At 41.0% G+C, this 22,500-nt stretch overlaps 2 protein-coding genes across 2 annotated transcripts in view; one reads left to right on the forward strand and one right to left on the reverse strand.

The window, feature by feature from the left end:
• Window positions 1–7,825, forward strand: part of ints10 (integrator complex subunit 10) — a 15,039-nt gene extending 7,214 nt beyond the window's left edge. The window contains 7 exon segments of the mRNA XM_079631072.1: window positions 359–525; window positions 1,960–1,988; window positions 1,990–2,040; window positions 2,123–2,251; window positions 2,253–2,286; window positions 2,653–2,746; window positions 7,538–7,825. Coding sequence (XP_079487198.1) covers window positions 359–525; window positions 1,960–1,988; window positions 1,990–2,040; window positions 2,123–2,251; window positions 2,253–2,286; window positions 2,653–2,746; window positions 7,538–7,694 — 661 coding nt within the window. The 3' untranslated portion in view covers window positions 7,695–7,825.
• A 557-nt stretch (window positions 7,826–8,382) lies between these two features.
• Window positions 8,383–18,306, reverse strand: tlr1 (toll-like receptor 1). The gene is made up of 2 exons (XM_079631514.1): window positions 16,733–18,306; window positions 8,383–10,823 (listed from the first exon to the last, which is right to left on the reverse strand). Exons 1-2 carry the CDS (start codon window positions 18,171–18,173, stop codon window positions 9,877–9,879), a joined length of 2,388 nt encoding a protein of 795 aa, XP_079487640.1. The 5' UTR covers window positions 18,174–18,306; the 3' UTR covers window positions 8,383–9,876.
• Window positions 18,307–22,500: the final 4,194 nt, after the last annotated feature.

The following is a 22,500-nucleotide window of genomic DNA, read 5'->3' on the forward strand; positions in this document are numbered from 1 at the left end:
ACACACACACACACACACGAGCGCGCGCACACACAGCAACCTGACCCCTAAAACCTACCCAACACACACACACACACGAGCGCGCGCACACACAGCAACCCGACCTCTAAACCTACCCATCACACACACACACACACACACACACACAGCAACCCGACCTCTAAACCTACCCATCACACACACACGCGTGCGCACACACACAGCAACCCGACCCCTAAACCTACCCATCACACACACACACACACACACACGAGCGCGCGCACACACAGCAACCCCGACCTCTAAACCTACCCATCACACACACACACACGCGCGCGCACACACAGTAACCCGACCTCTAAACCTACTCATCACTCTCACACACTCACCGCCTGTACTCAGTGTGTCGTCTCCTTCACGCTGTGATTGGTCAGATGGCGTGTGAGAAGCTTCTAGAAGTGGTCGCTGGTCTGACGCCCCAGAATCAGGACGCAGTGAAGAGCATCGAGGAGCAGCGCAAACCCCGGAGCAAAGCCAGGAAAGGGTGTGTGTGTGTGTGTGTGTGTGTGTGTGTGTGTGTGTGTGTGTGTGTGTGTGTGTGTGTGTGTGTGTGTGTGTGTGTGTGTGTGTGTGTGTGTGTGTGTGTGTGTGCCCTGAACACTTCAAAAACTTTTAGCCTTTTATGTTCAAACCGGAGTCAGACAATGATGGAGAGACTCGAGAAGAAGTGACGACATGTAGAAGAACAGGACATTTCTGAATGGTTAGTTGATGAATTTATGTAGATTATGTGTAGTTATCTTCTAGTCATTGATTAGCATTTTCTGTCTTTATAATCTATAAATCGTGTTCAGGGGGCGGGGCTTATGTAAATTCTAGGGTTGGTGATGTCACTAACGGGAGGAATGTCGTGTAGTTCTCTACCAGCCGTTTGTTGTAGTTCTTAAAAAGCGATTTCTCTAAAAGCAAATATCTTCCTTTGCTCTGAACTTTGAGCGGTGTAACTTTGCAGATGTTGTTTATGATCAAACAGCAACATTACACACTAACTACAGTTAGAAAAGTCAAATCATAATCAACCACGCCTTTAACATAACCGACTTTGTGGTATTGATGGTGTTTTGATATATCATGCGGCTCTTGCGACAATGCTAAGGAGTGTCATGTCATCTAATGATTAATATTCATGAGGCAAGTTTTTACCTTAATAGGCATAGACAGTATATAAACTGGACACAGCGACCCCATAGGTTTCAACGGAGAGAAGTGAAGTCAATTAGAAGCACTTACTTCCTGATCGCAAGGCGAACTGCGCAGGCTCAAACTGAGCTTGACGACGTAGATGTGACGTGAGCCTGTCTGACAGCTGTCGGTCTTCTAGTCGCTGTGCCGAGAGAAATCTGAATCATTCCTTCCAGATCTCTCAGAGACGGAGAGCGTGAGCATTAGCTGTCCATGAGCTAGCAACGGTAGCAACTTTATCACTCTCTATGGGCTTCTCCCTTCACTTTATGCCTCCACGTCCCTCCCGATTGCTTGCGAGCTTCTCTGCCTGTCCATACGGTAATTTTTCGCGCGGGTATGACGCAATCGTTAGCCTGTTTTTACAAAAACTGCTTCTACGGGGCCATAACGTAAGATACAAGGTAATGGAGCCTTTTATACATTTTCGTGTTTCTTTAGAAATAAACAATGGACAAACGGTGTCTTTAAACGCCTCAGATGTAAAGTTATTCGCTGTCAAAGTGACGCCAAAATGAATGGGAGTCAATGGAATGCTAACAGCAGGTGGGGGTCCGCTAGCCAATGGCGGCGCCCAGGTCGGCTTCAATATCTTTCGGAACACTGCCCCCCTGTTAATAGGAACTCTTCTCTCTCTCTCTCTCTCTCTCTCTCTCTCTCTCTCTCTCTCTCTCTCTCTCGCCCTCTCTCTCTCTCTCTCTCTCTCTCTCTCTCTCTCTCTCTCTCTCTCTCTCTCAGGTAATGATCTGAGGCTCGTCCCCTGCACCCAGTAAGTCCATCCTCCCCTTCTGTCTGCAGCTGATGCTGGCGTGTTTCAAGGTACCAAGATCTGCATATTTGTCCTCACAGCTCAACATTTCAGCTCAGATTCGGTTCATAATGCGTTCTGTCTCTCTCTAAGCTGAGGGCTTTCACCGACAACAGAGATGACCTCGCTCTTGGTCATGTGATCGTTCTCCTGCAACACGATTGGCCACAGGGTGAGAATCTCTTCCTGAAGGCGGTGGACAAGATCTGTCAGCAGGGCAGTTTTCCAATACGAGAACTTCTTCAACTATGTCACCAGTATCCTTCATGTTTAAACAATTGTTCTAACACCGTGTCCTAACCTAAATGTGATAAGATTACAGCGACAAATAATTAGTCTGTCCCACACTAGACGCGACTGCGAGATGAAAAATCTCATCAAAATCAATCAAAACCCACAGCCAATCAGAACAGCGTGTGGGCGGAGTCTCCCAGCGAGTGCACAGCCAATCAGAACAGCGTGTGGGCGGAGTCTCGCGGCGAGTGCACGGCACCAGATTAAGCACAGATTTTATATTCTCATATTAATTGAAAGACATATTAAAAAGAAACAACAGTCAATAATTCCAGGCATAATTCATATTTTCATGAGAATGTTTGTCCTTGACCAGCTCTTTCCACTAGATATTGACATGTTAGAAGAGTTTGCTTATCTTCGTACAACAGAAGGTGGGCGTGTCCAGCTGGAGCTGCTGCCCAATCAGGGGATGCTTATCAAGTAAGTCCCGCCCACATCTCACACACATCAGCCGTTAGAACTGGAAATGATGACAGTGATCATCTGAGGTCTCTCCCTCCTTTCTGCTTCCTCTCCTTTTGTTTTGGACATAATGACTCGTCAGCGGTTACGATGAACAACCATTAGCGAGTTTTCCTTACCCTGCTTTCTGTTTGGCTCATTAGAAGTGTTTATGTTCTCCAGATTTTTATTTTTTAGGGTATTTAAGATCCGTTTTATGGGCTGTGTGTGATATTGTGCCGTTTTTAAGAGGAATCGTTGCGTCGCAAGCTCTGTAATGAAGTTGAGGTCTGTTTAGGGGTCGGGAATCGAACCAAATAAAAGGGATCCCCCGATATGATATGTATAGCTTAATATAACGTAAACAATGTCTCTTATTTAAATATGTAGTAGAAAACCCATGAAAATGTTTGTTATTAAACCCTTAATCACTGTTTGGGGTCAGGCTTTTCCTTCATTTTTTAAAAGTGTTACCTTCATCTCAGGGGCATGAAACTCTGTGACTTTTACTAAATAATCTATCTAAACATGCACAAAAAACTGGGCTTGATTTGGTTGTTCTAAAGGCGTGTAAATTTTTTTTTTAACCTTTTAAGGTGTTTGGGGTCAAAATGACCCCACATTGAAAATGAATGGGAAAATGAAAAAAAATACTTTTTTTTATTTTGTTTGTCAAAAAACTAAAAGTAAATCCATTATAAATCTGAAAATTTCTACAAATAAACCAAGGTCTGGTCCTAGAGCATAAATAAAAAGTAGAACGGACTTTCTATCTTATACACACACACAGACACACACACACACACACAAATGTATGTGACTGCAACAGAGCATTTTTACAGAAATTGGCCAATAAAATAAACAAACCTGGCATAAATCTAAACTTTTTTACATTTAAATCAAGGTCTGGTCCTAGAGCATAAACCCAAAGTGGAACGAACTTTCTCTCTCATACACACACACTGCATAATAATAATAACACACACTGATAATTCTGCAAAAGCAGATCATTCAAAATATATATCAGAAAACAACAACAAATTCTAACTCTGACAAAACTACAGATTTTTTATGTATTTCAAAATGTTTAAATAAATATTCACAACATATGTATCATAAATTTGTGAGGAGAAGTTGAAGCATCAAGAAATATAAAGTGAAAATGAATGAGTCTCTATGGCCCTCTCTGGATACATGTGGTCATTGCACTTTAGTTCCGTAAATAGGTTAAAAAAAATCCACAAAAACACAGCATAAATGTATAGTTGAGAAGTAAATAAAAAAAATGATATATAGTTTTCCATATAAAATTTTTATATTTCCTTATGCAATCGCTCTTTAAAAGTTTGGGGTCAGTCTGACCGAAAAAACTGTATAAAAAAAACCTGGTTCTTTTCTCTCCACTTTAGCCTTGATGCCTTTGAGTGTTTTAGTTTATTAGACCTCAGCTCCTCGACTAGCTTACAAACGGCTGAAGCGAGAACCGTTAGATGCCATCGGGATGTCAACATGCCGCCGCTAATCATGACTCGCGGCCGCTAGAGACGTTCATTTCCCTCGATAGCTGGGCCGTTTACACTCCTTGTGGGGAGTCACGGTACAGCATTAGGTATAAACCTATACTTATATCCATCGCCGCCTGTACGCTCCTTCAGTAGCTGTGCTCATCATATCAGTATTTTATTTTCAGAGTTGTCTAATTGGAGATGTATTGTGGTAAAAATAGCAACAGATAGCGCTAGTAACTCACGGAGTGCAACCATTACGTCATCAGAATAATGGCGCCTCTTATAGTTCAAAATATGTATAAAATGATGTGATTTTTTACAATAAAATACATCTTTGATGGGTTTTCTACTACATATTTCAATGAGGCATCATTTGCGTTATTTTAAGCCATGCATGAGTTAATACCCAGGGATCCCTTTAAAAATACATACAGAATTACTAAAAAATTAAAAAGTCAAAGAATTAAAAAGTCATACAGAATTACTTTCATCATGTCCAATTTGAAATGAAGCAAAAGCGAATCCCTTGAGTGAATGATTCAATGACTCGCTCATAAACACTTCACTGGATAAATCAGTGTTTTTGAACAAATCACGTCCAATTTGAAATGAAGCAAGTTATGTTGAATATTGTAGCAATTAATCATTAGATTTATCATTTATCATTAAAATAGAAAAGTGGAAGAAAAGTGTCCCTCGGTTATTTTGAGCCGGATAATTTGCGATTAACAACCGGCTGGATGTACATTATCCTGCTTATTACACGGCTTCTTGCCACCAGCGTTATTTTATTGTCGTTGAGATTACTATTATCATTTTTAAATGTATTTATATTTATTTTATTTATTTATTTTATTTATATTTATTTTAGATTTATTACTATTATCATTATCATTTTTATATTTATTTATATTTATTAAAAAAAAATATTTTATATTTATTACTATTATAATTTTTATATTTATTTATTTATATTATCATTATCATTTTTATATTTATTTTTATTTATTTATATTTATTACTATTATCATTTTTATATTTATTTTTATTTATTTTATATTTATTACTATTATCATTATCATTTTTATATTTATTTATATTTATTTTATATTTATTACTATTATCATTTAATTTATATTTTATATACATTATTATTATATTTTAGTTTTTGTAATTTTGTTGTTTTGTTGTCTCATTTTAATACGTTGTGTGTATAATTTTATTTATTAATTTTTAATAATACAATTTTATCCGTTTTTATTTTAGTTTTAGCTAAATAAAATACGTTAAGGTTTATTTTCGATACAGTAAATCATTAGAAACGAAATATTAGGGGATAATGTATCACTTTTCGTATAATGGCTTTTTATCGCATAAATAATGACATGATCAATAATGAAATATTGATTTAAGGAGAAACTGTTTTAAAACTGTTTCTTTAAAAAGTTTCTTCTCAAATCAATATTTAATTACTGATCATGTCATTATTTATGAGGTGAAAAGCGAAAAGTTGCCTGGCAAAAAGACGAACACTTCAACACTGTTGGCCTACTATTAATAATATTAATACTTGATTTTACAGTATATAGAGTCGATAACTGAGGCTGCGTTTGATTAAACGAGAGAGATAGAGAGTGTGTGCTGTGATACGAGAAACATTAAAGAAGCCATTGTACAGCATTGCTGTTGACATCATTATCGGCCAATAGCTGGCCTTGGAATGTTGCGACTGACCAATCAGAACCAAGCATTTCCGAGAGGCGTGTCATATCTCCTGCCGAGGCGTCTGGAGTAGGTGTGTAAGCTGAGGTAGAGCTGGCGGTGCGTGTGCGTTCAGCCCTGTCACTCGAGGTGCTGATGAACTGCTGTTTGCTGTCCGTAGGAACCCTAGCCCCGCCCTGGGGGTGGAGTTAAACACCCTGATGCTTCCAGGGGCTCAGAAGGCTGACAGGTACCCCGCCCCCTTCATCGAAACCCCGCCCCCAAACCCCTCCCAGCCTGCTCATGCGTTCACATTCTCCTCCTTTTCGTTCTTCTCATGGGTTTTCATTCTGTTCAAGCATTTTCATTTTGCAAGATTGTTCCTGTTGTTCTCATACGGCTCCTTTTCCGTTGTGTTTTACTCATGGCTGTGAAGTCTTTGACGAACGTTCTTTTGTTTGTTTGACGACATTGTGTTTCATTGAATATCAGCGTTTTACATTTTATGAGTGAATCTCACAGGAAATGTCAAGAAACGTCTGGGTCATATTTCACCCCGAGGATCTAAAAAAATGAATAATGCATAATGAAAAACTATTTTTATATAAATTGTAAACGTGTTTGTGAAGAACAAGTTAAGGTAGAGCTGCACGATTCTGGATAAATTGAGATCACGATTCTCCCACGATTCTAAACAACCAGACAAAAGAAAAATCTAAATGTTTAGTTAATCTAAATTAATTCATTTAAAAAATCTGTTTGAAGGAATTATTCAATGACTCACTCATGAATACTTCACTTGTTTCAGTGCTGGACGAATCCGTGTTTTTGGATGAATCTCTTGAGTGAATGATTCAATGACTCACTCATAAATACTTCACTTGTTTCAGTGCTGGACGAATCTGCTTTTTTGGACGAATCTCTGGAGTGAATGATTCAATGACTCACTCATAAATACTTCACTTGTTTCAGTGCTGGACGAATCCGCGTTTTTGAACGAATCTCTTGAGTGAATGATTCAATGACTCACTCATAAATACTTCACTTGTTTCAGTGCTGGACGAATCTGCTTTTTTGGACGAATCTCTGGAGTGAATGATTCAATGACTCACTCATAAATACTTCACTGGTTTCAGTGCTGGACGAATCCGCGTTTTTGAACGAATCTCTTGAGTGAATGATTCAATGACTCACTCAAATATTTCACTTTCTTCAGTGCTGGATATATCCGCGTTTTTGAACGAATCTCTTGAGTGAATGATTCAATGACAAATACATGTTTAACAGTCACTTGTCGCCACCTACTGGTGTAACCATGCAATCAATACAATTGTTATTTGAACTTCAAAAATAAGTTTAGTTTGGCATGGAATATGAGCCAGACTTTCTTTGTGAGGTTCACCCTTATATGTATTTTCTGCCACAGTATTTGTGTGTGTGTGTGTGTGTGTCCAGTGTTTTGTTGGACGAGCTCTGAATGTGGAGAAACTGCTGTTTTATTCCAGTTCCTTCTGTACTTTGAGACCCGTGTCAGCTCTGTGTGTCTTCACTGTTTTCATAGACATCACACGGTCACTCGGGGAATCACCAAAGGCGTGAAGGAGGATTTCCGGCTGGCGATGGAGCGTCAGGTGTCGCGGTGCGGAGAGAACCTGTTCACGGTGCTTCATCGTTTCTGCATTAATGAAAAGATCATCCTCATCCAGTCATTACCCTGATCTATCAGCTCTGCTCTGGTACTGCACACTCTTATACTGTGAGAGGACATGATAACAGACACATCTTCAACATCAAGCTCTAGACATGTCACATCCAGCAGAACTCTTTGTTTTATTTGAGGTATTAATTAACAAACGATAAAAAAAAAATCAGCATTTCCATATTCTTTGTCTGTAAATGGAGATTGCACTGTTAAGTGTGTGTCTTTTGTTGTTTTTTACATTGCATTGTTGTACAATACTTCATGAACTAGACTGTTTTGTGTGATATAATGTTTGCTGGCAGCTCATAATAAATAAAACAGTGTTTCTCTAGTTGTATACTAAGATTTTTTATTAATCCTCTGCTTTAACTTGTTTAAAGCCATTCATTACTAGACATGTGGACTTTCCCAAAATCCACATTTTAATCTCTTTTGTTTCTTAGGTTCTAATCTTTGTAATTAATAGCTTTAAATCAGTGGCTCTCAAAATCCGAAGATTTAGGAGACTTTAAGCGTCACACTCATTTAAAGTCCCCCTGTAGTCAATCATTTTATCCCTTAAAACTCATATTTGATCACCAAAATTACATATTTAAAAGTTTTTCCTTATATAAAAAAATATTTTGTACTCTCAAATTCCACCTGATAAAATGATCAGTAAAATGTATATTCATATAAAAAAATGCCCATTTATTTTTAAGATTTTATTAATGCACATTTATTTATTTATTTATTAGGATCCCCATTAGCTGATGCAGCTAAATGCATCCGCTACTCCTCCTGGGGTCCACACAAAACACATAACAATAATAAAAAACAAATTCTCATGAAATAAAAATACACATATGTACATACACACACACATATATATACACACATACATACATACATACACATACAATATACTCTATCTACTAATATAGGCTAAGCTAACATAAAAAATGCCTTTAGTTGTTTTTTAAAACCAATATTATTTTGAGTTTTAACAATGCACATGACTTTTCTAGTACGTAATGACTATACTGAGTAAATTAAATTGTTAAATGCATAATGGCATTTTGCATAAAATGCAACATTGAAATTATCCATAAATACATATGCTTTATAAATCATTTTAGCTTTTCATGTTACATGACAAAGGACATGAAATATGCCTTAAAACCAAGAAATATGAAGTAGACCTTGATGCAGATGATATAAAACTAATCAATATATCACAAATTAATTAAACGCATAGTGAAATGTTGCAATAAATAAATATATTCCTAAATTGGGCATGAAATGTGACAAAAAAGTGACCAGGAATATGACATGATATACATGACCTAGAAACAACAACATGAAATTTGCATTGATATTAATATTTTCAAAGTCTAGAGGATGAGGTCTAAATAATTGCTTTGTTTTGAGTATAGAACTTGAGCTGAATTATTACATGTTGCATCCTTTATTAATGCATACTTTTAAATATTTATTGCAACATTCCATGGCTTATTTAATAATTCCATTATACAGGTGAAACTCGAAAAATTTGAATATGGTGCAAAAGTTAATTTATTTCAGTAATTAGAAAAAAATTAGGTTACCTCTTGTATCCAGGTTAATGGGTGAATTAAAGTTAGAAATTATTATTATTATTATTAATTACCAAAAATTATTAAAAAAACAGATTTATTTATTTTGCAAGACACTATAGTTCAGTTATGTAAGTGAGGAGAGCAAAATAAAGTAAAGTGTGACGTATTATACCCAAATATTATTCATACAGTGACTACCAGTAAAATTTATAAAACATTTGGGACCAAAAATAATTCGGACACTTTGACCTGATCAGTTTTGTCTATAACTGCTAATGCTCTTTTTACACACACACTGAACACAATGAAGCATTGCTTGGTCACTGGTCGAGCTAAACTGGTATTATCTAATTGTGTAGTTAAATTTACCAGCTGACAGATATTCAACATAATTCATGTGTGAGACAGTCTAACAGAAGATGGACAAAACCTGTCAGATATCAACTGAGTTCTGCTCATATTTTATCACCATCTTATAAACTATAGCGAATAAACTGATAATGTGAGAAATGTTGGTTTGACTGTATCTTGATTTTAGACTAGTTGTGTCTTGTTTTGTTGAGTGGACCCCTGGTCTAAATGAATATCCGCTTGACAATCTCTATGAAACGCATGTGTTAATCACTCTTCTTCTCTCTCTGAGTGATTAGGAAGGTTGGCCTGCAGAGACGCTCTGAGATTTGCCCAAAACAGCTTCTGCTTGGCTCCCTCTGGTGGCCACTCGAGATATGTGCGTCTGGACATCATGGCCTTGAGCTGGTAATACTTCGAGGGAATGAGATATGCCGGCAGAGGTTCGAGAAGAATGAGGATAATGCTGTCCATGCCTCGCATCACCCGCTGGTGATTGGCGAAGTAAAGCTCGTAGTGGCACCATTCGCTCTGGACGAAATGAGACGAGAGAACGAACACGCACTTTCTGCTCCGCTCGATGCAGCGGAGGATGTTCTGCACGATGGTTTTCCCCGGGATGAAGTCCCGCTCGTGGTGACACACTCGCAACCCACAATCTTCTTCGAGCTTGGGAAGAAATTGAGCTTTGACCCAGTCTGCGTTTCTTTGGCTGTACGATACGAACGCGTGGAAGTGCAACTCCTTCGAATCCTCCGCCGTATTTTTCGAGGTTATAGCGTGTTTCTTGGCGCTTGTCCATTTCCAAATCATCTTGAGGTACCAGGGTACGTCCAAGCGGTAGCAAAGAAGGCTGACGACAACTATCAAAGTGATGGTCGGGATTAGGATGGTAATAGCAAGAATCAAGCCGTCGCAGGATATCTTGGGAAGGTAGAAGTCCTTTAGCAGTGTGTTGCTCCGGGACTCTGGGTAACTGCATTGATATCCTTCCGGCCAGTGGCCAAGAGTCAGTTCGCTATTAGTTTGTGTCGCTCTGTTATTGATAAGATCCGCAAATTCACGCAAAGCACACGTGCAGATGAAGGGGTTACGGCTCAAGTCGAGATCCTTGAGGTGTTGGCAAGTCTTGAGGGATCCCGGGAACGGCGAATGGAGGGAGTTTGATCTTAATAGGAGCTTGTGGAGGTTTGGGAATGCTTGACACGTGGGAAGGTCGAGTTATAACAACTTCAAATTCATAAAAGGATTGAATCATTATAACAAAGGGAGTTGATTATTGTTTCCTTTCACCTTTTATCAAAAACACGGCACACAACACAGCGTGATTGCAAAGACAGCAAAGTTCCCAAGAATATGGTAATGAAATATAAAGGCAACTTAGACACTTGTAAGGGACACGCAAACAAAACATAAATCTCTTGAGTCTGTGTATAAAACTCAAACAAAATAGTCCATGTTGGGAAAGTTCAAGAGTAGTTCATCCGTGCAAACAAAATATAACAAACACAGATAATACTCAACAGTCCTGTCTCAGTCCTTTTCCGGTTTGGGGTAGGTAGGCAATTTAAAGTCCTGATGAAAACAATGTCCCAAAAAAGAGAAAAGGTATGAATCCACTGGTTCAGGGCCCCACAAAAAACAGGTTATCCTCCAGCTGGAAAAAATCCCCAGAGTATAATCCACCATGTCTCTCCCAGACCAGAGCATGCACATATGAACCGGCCCCATTCAAAATGGCCGCCCCCCAGGCTCATCAAAATAAGAGTCCAACAAAAGTCCCCCTTATTCTCCTACCAACAAAAGGCATAGGCAAATGCTCAAAATTCAACATACACACAGTATACAATATATATACATATATATTGTTTTAACTTAAGTGAGCATTGTGCAAGGCTTTACTGTGGCAGTGTCACAGAGTCCCCCCCCCCCTGCCGGAGGCTATTTTGGAGTTCTCCCCCAAAGTATCGTTTAAGGTTCACGACATTTACATTGTCCACCTTTTCCCCAGAACCCCATTCCACAAGATAGTTCACCGGCCCCAACTTCTTTTTTATCTTCACAGGGCCCTCCCATTTAGGGGCAAGTTTAGATGTAAAGAAATCATCTGCTTTCGACATTGGATGAGCACGAACCCAAACCAGGTCTCCCTCTTGGAATTGTACAAACTTCCGTCGGGCATTATAATACCTGGCTTGTTTGGTGTGTGCTTTCCTCATGGCCTTTAGTGCATCCTGCTGGAGTTGTTGTTGTCGTTCTATGAGGGAATATCCTGATTGTCCCGGATTTGGAGGATGAGCGACAAGTCGTTCTAGGGGACCTTTCAACTGCCTGCCCAGTGCTAGCTCAGCAGGTGAGTGTCCCGTGGACTCATTGCGAGCGGTGTTAATAGCAAAACGAAATTCAGTCAGCCACCTGTCCCAGTCACGATGGCTTTCGCCTACAAAGGAGGCAATCATGGTCTTAATGGTTCTGTTGACTCGCTCTGAGAGATTCGTTTGAGGGTGGTAGCTGGTGGTGAGCTTCCTTGTTATTCCCCATCTCTTACACAGATCCTCCATCAGCTGGCTTAGAAACTGAGGCCCGCGGTCTGACAGTAGAAATTTTGGAACTCCCCACCTTGTAAACACCTCCTCTTGCAGAAACTGGCAGATTCTGTGCGTCTTGCTATCTCTGATGGGAAACAGCTCTACCCATTTGGTGAAATAATCGACTACTACCAGAAGATACACATTACCCTTTTTACTTTTGGGAAGGGGCCCCATAAGGTCCACTCCTAACATGTACCCAGGCTCCTCCACCTCAGTGGACTGGAGGAAACCGGAGGGTTTGGTGTTGCTGGGCTTGTATTTCTGGCAGACTGTGCATTCCTTCACGTACTTCCATACGTCTTTGCGCACTTCAGGCCACCAGGCGACTTCTAGGATTTTCAGAAGTGTCTTCATTCGTCCCAGATGTGCCCCCAGTGGATTGTTATGGAAATAATTGATGAAGGTTGTGGTTAGAGTCTTGGGCACTGCTAGCTGGTACTTTGTGCCAGCAGCAAAGGGCGACACTCTGTACAATACCCCTTGCTGGACTTCCCATCTGATGCGGTTGGCGTCATCAGTGATCCCAAGCCTCCCTTTCAACTCATTCACCTCAACATCCTCACTCTGGGCTTTTAATATTTCTGCCATGGTAGATGGGATATCCAAATTCCAATGGGAGGATTTCTCATCAACATACACCGCTAAGGGGACATTACAATGTTGAGCTCTCGACAAGGCATCAGGGACTACATTCATCCGTCCCTTCCGGTACTGGACCTGGAAGTGAAACCGCTGGAGCCTTAAGGTCCATCTCGTCAGCCGAGAGGTAGTTTTGGGTGAATTAAAGGCCCAGGTCAAGGCAGCATGGTCCGTATAAACCACAAAGGGTACTCCTTCCAGGTAATGGTGCCACTTTTCGACAGCCCAAACCACCGCAAGGCACTCTTTTTCTGAGGTTGAGTAATTCACCTCTGCTCCCCTCAATCCTCTCGAGGCGTACGCAATCACCTTCTCTTCTCCACTGATGTTCTGGGTTAAAACCGCTCCCAGGCCAATTGAGCTAGCATCCGTCTGAACTTGGAAGGGTTGCGACAGATTAGGTTGAGCTAGTACAGGGGCATGTTGCAGAGCATGTTTGAGACTCTCAAAGCTCAACTGGGTTTCGTTGGTCCATGTCCATTTCATGCCTTTCCTTTTAAGGTGGTTCAAGGGGGCAGCCAGTTCAGCAAAGTGTGGGATAAACTTATGGTACCATCCAACCAACCCCAGGTATCTCTGAAGTTCCAACAAATTTTGAGGGGTTGGGTACCCACTGATGGCAGTGATCTTGTCCGAGTCGACTTTTACTCCCTCCTCAGACACAACATGTCCCAAAAACTTTAGCTCTGCTCTCATGAAGTGACATTTCTTTAGGTTTAGGGTAAGATTAGCCTCCTTCAGTTTCTGAAAGACAGCTTTGAGATCTCTTAAGTGTTGTTGTTGGCTTGGGGAGTAGACAATTATGTCATCTATGTAGACGAAGCACACCTTTCCTCTTAGCTCACCCAACACTCTCTCCATCAACCTCTGGAATGTGGCCCCAGCATTTTTCAGCCCGAAGGGCATGGTCAAGAAATGAAATAATCCGAAGGGGGTTATAAAAGCTGTCTTTTCCCTGCTGCTTTCTTCCATTTCGACCTGCCAGTATCCGGATTTTAAATCGAGAGTACTGAAATAATGGGCACCTTGCAATGACTCCAGAATTTCATGAATGAGAGGCATCGGATAGGCATCTTGGGGAGTCTTGGAATTAAGCCGGCGATAATCCACGCAGAACCTTAGACTGCCGTCTGTTTTTGGAACCAATACTACCGGAGATGCCCAAGGGGATTGAGACGGCTCGATGATACCTTCTTGCATCATCTTATCGATCTCCCTTTCCATCACCTCTTTCTTCAACGGAGACACTCTATAGGCCTTCGACCGAACAGGTATTTCATCTGTTGTTATGATCTGATGAATGGCTTGATTAGTTCTCCCTAGAGCTCCAGCACAGACCGTCGCCCATTTATTTAGGAAGGACTGGACTTCTGGCGGTTGTCTTGCTATAATATCTTTTCTGAAAGTGGCTATCGCAGTGGATGTCTCCAGCTCTCCACCCTTCTCCATGGGCACTGCCATGTACAAGGAGATAACCGGTTCCCTCTTCAGAATACACTGCTGCTCCCACTGGGGTTGCTGGAGAAAAGGATAGACTCTAACTTGCCCTTTGACCTTCAACTCATAGCTCATTGCAGCAATGTTCAGCTGTACCCCCGTTTTCCTCAGGAAGTCCAGTCCGAGGACAAGAGGAAATGCCAGGTGTTCATTTGACATTATATAGGTGTCAATGGTCCAGACCATTCCATGCCACTCATAAACCACAGGAGTTCTACCCTCTGATACGTGAGCCTTTCCATCTGCCACCATGAACGTCCTGCTCAGACTTTGCTGCAGCCGCTCTTCTGGCTTTTTTATAGCCTCCCATAATTCTTTCTGCATTAAGGAATAGGTCGAACCAGTGTCGACAATGGCTTCGACGTGGTAATTCCTCACATCTATGGCCACTTTCAGCAAAGCAGGCGTGATTGTTTGAATCAGTGAGATATGTTGGACTGGTGTAGTCTGTGGTTTGGATTGTTGGTCACGTCGGAATGTGGCACCCCTTTTTCCTTCATTAGTTCCCTTGAGCTGGTTGACTCGAGTCCAGTAGTCCTTCTTTGAATTCAAGTCTCTCTCCACCAATGATCCCACTTTAACTAGTTGCTCCACAGTATACACTGCCCCTCTGAGACTGCTCGCCAGGGAAGGATTACAACTATTTAGAATTCGTCTTACCACCTCCTCTTCTGGCAAGTCGTCCCTCCATCTCAGGCACAGAGCTCTATAATCATAGGCAAAATCCCGGATACTCTGGTTAGGGCCTTGAATCATAGCCTTGAGCTGATCTTCTAACTCAGTTAGGTAATCGGTTGAAAGGAAGGCAGACATGAAGGAGTGCTTGAACTCATCCCAGTTGCATATCTTTAACTTTTCAGCTGCCCACCAACTCCTTGCAGGACCTGTTAGCACTGCATTGATTGTGGCTAGCAGTTCCACATCTGTGAGTGGTCTGAGTGACAGGAAGTTTTCACACTTTTCAATGAACTCCAAAACATCACAGGTTTCACGATTTTGACCGAAAGTAGGAAACTCTAGGTTGATAGGAGGCTTAGGTGTCGTCGGAGAAGGAATCACAGAGGGAAGATGTCCTGGATCTGAAAAACTATGCATGAAAGGGTGGGGCGATACTGGGGTACTGGTCGACTTAACTCGTGACATTTCTTTTTTCCAGTGCTCATCACGTCGCTTAAGACAATTCACCATCTCTGTCTCTAAGTGGTTCAAAGATCTATTCATTCCCCTTTCCAGTGCCTCGAAACGTTGATCCATAGCATCCCTAAAACAGGCCTCCCGGTTAACAATGCTATCGTTACTGGCCATGAAATCACTTTTGAGTGTTTGCACCTCTGTCTGCAAAGCCTGAAGGGTTGAAGAGAGTTTGGTTATTTTAATTTGAAGTTGTTCAAACATTCCTCCCCTCGATTTCAACAGTGGGGGTTCATCCTCTTCACTTCCTTCAGCCTGGCCATCAATATACATATCACTCATCATGGAACTTAATTCTATTACTGGCAATGGTTCTCTATATGAGACCCCAGGGGGAGGTTGGTAAGGAGGGGCCTCTGGACACTCTTCCCCCTCACCAGTCACAGCCTGCTCACAAACATCATCTGATGGGTTATCCATGATTTACAGACAGACAGTTTTGCAAATATAAAAGGTACGATATCAATTTGTATACAATTTCTCACAATAATCGTTCCCCGTACGGGCCACCATCTATAACAACTTCAAATTCATAAAAGGATTGAATCATTATAACAAAGGGAGTTGATTATTGTTTCCTTTCACCTTTTATCAAAAACACGGCACACAACACAGCGTGATTGCAAAGACAGCAAAGTTCCCAAGAATATGGTAATGAAATATAAAGGCAACTTAGACACTTGTAAGGGACACGCAAACAAAACATAAATCTCTTGAGTCTGTGTATAAAACTCAAACAAAATAGTCCATGTTGGGAAAGTTCAAGAGTAGTTCATCCGTGCAAACAAAATATAACAAACACAGATAATACTCAACAGTCCTGTCTCAGTCCTTTTCCGGTTTGGGGTAGGTAGGCAATTTAAAGTCCTGATGAAAACAATGTCCCAAAAAAGAGAAAAGGTATGAATCCACTGGTTCAGGGCCCCACAAAAAACAGGTTATCCTCCAGCTGGAAAAAATCCCCAGAGTATAATCCACCATGTCTCTCCCAGACCAGAGCATGCACATATGAACCGGCCCCATTCAAAATGGCCGCCCCCCAGGCTCATCAAAATAAGAGTCCAACAAAAGTCCCCCTTATTCTCCTACCAACAAAAGGCATAGGCAAATGCTCAAAATTCAACCTACACACAGTATACAATATATATACATATATATTGTTTTAACTTAAGTGAGCATTGTGCAAGGCTTTACTGTGGCAGTGTCACAGAGTAACCGGTTACCCGTGAGGTCTAAAACGCTCAAGTTCTCCAACACCGGAACATCCGCCGGGACTGAGGTCACTCGGTTGCTCCGGAGGTTTAAGATCCGTATGGACTCGGGCAAACACTTGAAGATGCTCTGGTCAAACTCGTTCGAGGAGACGTCCAGGTGGACGACTTTGCGAGGCCAAACGCACTTGCCTTGCTCATCGGAATAGCTAAGCGTGTTCTGACTGAGGTCGACGTATTTCAGCGAGATCATCAGAGTGATTCTTGAGGTCAGCGGTCCGAGATGTTTAAGGTTGTTCCCTCTTAAAACCAGCTTTTCCAGGTTTGTGAGTGTATCGCATTCCTTGTCCGGACCAATCGAGAAGATTTTCTCCGTAAGAGCGCAATCTGAAAGGTCCAGCGCCTCGATCTCGCTAACAGCCCGAGGACAGGTCATGAAGATGATTGGCGTTTGGGTTAAGCTGACGTTTCTCGCCGGCATGTTTATGAAGAAGTCATAGAGCTTTGTTTGGTGGAAGATGAACTCGGTTACAGACGCTCGTCGCGTAGAGAAGGACTCCAACACGCGGCTTGAGGACACGTGGATGCCGTCCGCCATTTTGATTATGGTAAGTTCAGAAAAGGAAAGCCGTTGAATGACAGATGCAATTATAGTATTTACACTGCTTGTCAGAACTTCCCATGTGGTTTCAACCTTGGAGATTTCCAGGCTAACGGTGCGCACCGCTCCTCGACGGCGTAGCTCCCGGAGAACCTTCATCTCGCGGTCCACCTTCGTGAACTCCACCTCTTTAAACGATGCTAAAACATCGCCAGCGATCGCGATATCATGGCGACTGTTGGAAAAGGCGATGATGGCTTTCTCCGCACGCACATCCATTAAACTCCTCTCTTCGTACATCTGGAGTTGGTCGGTGTTAATGAAGAGCGTTTTCAAGGTGAGATTAGCAATGTGAGTGAAGTCTGTGTTGCTGATTGATATTGCACTCAGGCCTAGCCATTGTAGGCGTTTCAAGGTAGAAAATGCCTTCCCTAGCGCCATGGCGGAAAACATGTTGGATGACAAGTCTAAGAACTGAAGATTTCCCGTGTTTAACAGGTACGGTTGATCCGAGAGATTCTGGAGTTTGTTGTGCGACAGATCCAGGATTTCCAAAGCCGGTGTTGAGCTAAATGTGTCCGTGTCTATGTTTTCCAGTATGTTCCAGGACATATTGAGGACATGGAGTCGTGGCGTTGTGCTGAAGTCTGCGTGTGTCAGCGCGTGGATGCGGTTACGCGACAGGTCCAAGTCTTCTGTAGACGGCTCCAGGCCGGGAGGAACCGAGGACAGGTTTTGAGATGAGTAGTTCACTATGATCCTCTTAATGGCCAGATTGAGAGATGGCTGGAAACACGTGACATAGACAGACACCAACCACCAGCCGGACGCCGCCATCTTTCTGAATCTGAGGGGGGAAAAAAGGAAATCTTCATTTCATATTTTAAAGGGGATATGTGAAGTTTTCAGCGGCATCTAGTGGTGATGTTTCAGATTGCAACCAATGCGTTTACAAGCGAGTGCTCGTGCGCGTGCTTTTTTTGTTTTTTATTATTATGTGGAGTTTGTGTTGGAGTTTGTGTTGTGCTGGGAGCTGGTCGTGTCTTAGTATTAGCAGACTCCATGTCATAAAGTTGCAGTGTCGTCGCTGTTGAGTGCAGAGTCAGTAGACGCGCGCGCATGCAGGTCTCAGTCACGGCACTGGATTTCACGGCAAATCCGACCCGGAGACTTCACATAGAAATAGGAATACTTGCTTTCAGAGGTAATAGCAAAACCCGCCAAGTGGATCATTTTATTGTGTGATTATCACCCCTTCACACACAGGCAATAAAAAATGGATTCATTTTAGTAGAAAAACTACACATAGCCCCTTTAAAGCAGCACCAGGTAACTTTTCAACCTTAATAATATATTTCCAAGTCTCTTGTGATGGTACATCGACTTACAATAGGTTGAATGACACGTCTGCCATAGCCTGACGGGGTCTGTAGCGTTTTTAATCGTACTTTTAAACTTCGGGTTTCGGGTAGTAACCGGCGAACAAAGAGAACTACAAAATTCGACTGCTTTACGGCATATACGTCACTTCCACCACCACCCCCACTTCCTTAAAATCGGACGTGCGAGCCAAACTAGCGTTTGTTTGCCAAATGTTATAGTCATGGCCGAAGCAGCACAGAAAAGCAAGAAAGCAAAGGTTTTGTCGGAGGAAAGCAACAAGAGGAAACGAGAAAGTGATCGTATTAAAGGCAGAACGAGGATCAACATTGGGCCAGCGTTTCCTCGCTGGCGTGAACTGAAGGAGGAGGAGGGGTGCTCGATGTTTTCCAGGGATTATTCTCTTTTTTGAGCGACAGTCCCAGAAAATTCATATTATTTCGCCGGGACACGAATTGTCCCGTTTTTTTTGTGAAAATATACGTTACTTCTAAAGTAGAATTTCCTGGTTTCAAATTAAACTGTTTCCGTCTACCGCTACTGTGTTTTCTTCATAGTTGTGTACAGTACATCCAATCCTGTGTCCGTAAACGGGTAAAAACCATGGTAAAAATGGGTAAAACAGTGGATTGGCCAATGCCAGGCGTTTACTTTTATTTGATTAGAAGCTCAACTTATCGCCTAGCAACTGCCTGTGCTGTCGGTCGCGCGCGCGCATCAACACACATCCAAGATGATACAGTGTGAGTTTAGTTGCTAGCTAGCTTTTTAAAAACTGTCTATTTACATCTATTGTGTGAAATGGGGAGAGAGACGGACGAGGAGGATAACCACTGTCTATGAGGATAACACAACAAAGTCGGATGAGCCACCAGTGTCAAAGAAAATACTATTTACAACCTACAACTCAGACTCAGACCCCAAAAAATAATAATAATCTGAATGTCCCGGTTTTTCACAAATCAAAGGTGGCCGATGCCGATGCGGACTTTCAAATATCAAATGAAAGCCTATGTCTAAACGGCGTGTACAAGTTTGATAGGGGCTACATTCTTGCAAGTAAATATATAAGATGTACAAAATAATATTTTAGGATACCTAACATGTCTGTGATATTTGTTTATTTGCAAATCGATTTGTAAAATTTGCAGAATCATCTATGGTAGCTTGATATTATAATATTGACGATATATGGTTATTATATCTACAAACATTGCATTGAAGTATCATATAGATTCAGTAAAACGGTAACTAATAGACTAGGCTAATATAATGACGCTGGCTTGTAAACGTGAGCATCGCGATCATTTGTCATTTGAAAAAAAAATAAAACCCATGAAATTATATTCATATCATGACATGCTGAAATATATGCCACTGTACCTGGATGAAGACATTTCACACGCGACGCAAGCAGAACACCTGCATGTGAACTCCTAGTGTTCTGGGCTATCATGGTTGTCAACAAATGCACGTGCATGTAGGATGACAGAGTTTACGACAGTAGTAGAGGACAATACTGTTTCCCAACTCTAGGGGGACCCCGAGAGCAAAAAAAAGAAAAGTAACCTAGTGCTGCTTTAAGTCTACCGCATTTTTTACTTCTCAGTTTTCACTTTTACTTAAGTCTCTAGCATTAGTTTGCATTGTGGCTGCATAATAGCAGAATTTTTAATTTACTGGAAAAATAAATGTTTTTTTTTTATGTAAATTTAGGCTTTTCTGCACTTGGTCTACTTTTACTGTGAGGCAAAAGACATTTAAAAGCTCCTGTTCAATTAGCATGTCATTGTTTTGCAGATAGATAGATAGATAGATAGATATTTCTCTTACCCGTCCGATGTGGAGGTTAGCTTACACTTGGTTGATGCCCGTCTTATGAAACTTGATCATATTTGCATGATGTTGCTGAACTTCTGCTTTTCCAGATGTTTCACTTCTCTAAACGTCAGACATTTACTGACAGACACCAGTTATTTACTCTGAGAGATGGAGCTTCATATGCAAGTAATACTTTGAATTTGTCGGCAAAAAAATTCACTTTCTTAAACTTACTTAGTTTCTCCATCAGAGAGCGCATGCGTGTCACAGTGAGTGTGTTCTAGTGCGCGCTGTGTGGCTCTAACCCGTCTGGCTTACATCTTTACATATATGAATATGTCAAAATAGCCTAGTGAACATACAAGTCTTTTTTTTTCACCCATGTTTGTGCAACTACAGTATGTTAGACTTGTTTTTGAGAAATATGCAGTACCGTATTTTACCAGCAGAGGATTTGTTGGTATCCTCAGCTGATTTAAAGGGATAGTTCACCCAAAAAAAAAAATTCTGTAATTTACTCACCCTCAAGTTGTTCTAAACCTGTATGAATTTCTGTCTTTCTTTCGGTATCCAAACAGTTGGTGAACCACATATTTTTTCCCCCCATACTAGGGAAGTCAATGGCGTCCATCAACTGTTTAGTTACCCATATTCTTCAAAATATCTTCTTTTGTGTTCAACAGAAGAAAGAAATTCATACAGGTTTGGAACAACTTGAGGGTGATTTTCATATCTGCCCAGGGCCTAAAATTAAATTGGGTGGTGTAATGCCCTTTTCAAACAATGCAAAATAAGTCTCTGATGTCCCCAGTGTGTGTGTGTGTGTGTGTGTGTGTGTGTGTGTGTGTGTGTGTGTGTGTAGTTTTAGCTCAAAATACCCCACAGATATTTTTATATCGCATGTTAAAGTGTCACTTTTTGAGGGTGAGCAAAAACACACCGTTTTGTGTCTGTCCCTTTAAATGCAAATGAGCTGCTGCTCCCGGCACAGGGGGCGGAGCTACAAGTGCTCGTGTCCTTTTACCACACACACACGCGCACACAGAACATTTCCAAAAACTTTTAGCCTTTTATGTTCAAACCGGAGTCAGAAAGATGGAGAGACTCAAGAAGAAGTGACGACATGTAGAAGAACAGGACATTTCTGAATGGTTAGTTGATGAATTTATGTTGATTATGTGTAGTTATCTTCTAGTCATTGATTAGCATATTCTGTCATGATAATCTATAAATCGTGTTCAGGAGGCGGGGTTTATGCAAATTTTAGGGTTGGTGATGTCACTAACCCGGGAGGAATGTTGTTCCTACCAGCCGTTTGTTGCTTTAGCTTGTAATTAGATTTTTATTGGAGTTTTATTTTATTACTGACTTATCTTTAATTATGTTTTTAATTAATATTAGTTAGGCTAGTAGTTTTAGCGATATTGGACTAGAAAATTGTACATTTTCACTGGTAGGTCAAATTTGGCCTATTTCTCCATAAACAGTTTCATGGCAGGTAAAAATATTTGTAGATTTTCTTAATTTACCGGCCAATGACAGGTGTGGCAAAAAGTTAGTTTTAGTCCTTGCATTATATATATATATATATATATATATATATATATATATATATATATATATATAGGCCTATTAAGAAAGCTGACATCTTTCTTAAGAGAAATCATCTTTGAAGAATCGTGAGGACTGATAATGTTGTGAGGTTCAGAAATATGAAGCACTTTATTTACCTCAGACTCAGCAAATACTGTTAAGTGTTAATTATTCACAGACACCATGGAAGGCTGAGAGTGTGTGTGTGTGTGTGTGTGCGCGCGTGAGTGTGTGTGTGTGTGTGTGTGTGTGTGTGTGTGACTGGGTAACCATAATATTTTATTTGAGCGGCTATTATCGAATAATTTGAAGTATTTTAATGCACGAGGCGACGGCTTGCTCCTGACGTTAATGATGTGTGATTATGGCA

This window comes from Phoxinus phoxinus (genome assembly GCF_949152265.1).
Source record: "Phoxinus phoxinus genome assembly, chromosome: 12".
NCBI classification, from domain to species: domain Eukaryota; kingdom Metazoa; phylum Chordata; class Actinopteri; order Cypriniformes; family Leuciscidae; genus Phoxinus; species Phoxinus phoxinus.

What these genes read in the sequence shown, in the direction of transcription:
- tlr1 (XM_079631514.1), bottom strand. Translation starts at nt 18,173, where the DNA reads ATGGCGGCGTCCGGCTGGTGGTTGGTGTCTGTCTATGTCACGTGTTTC. An exon ending in CACGGGTAACCGGTTACTCT is followed by an intron (nt 10,824 to 16,732) that starts GTGACACTGCCA and finishes TGTTATAACTCG; the next exon opens with ACCTTCCCACGTGTCAAGCA.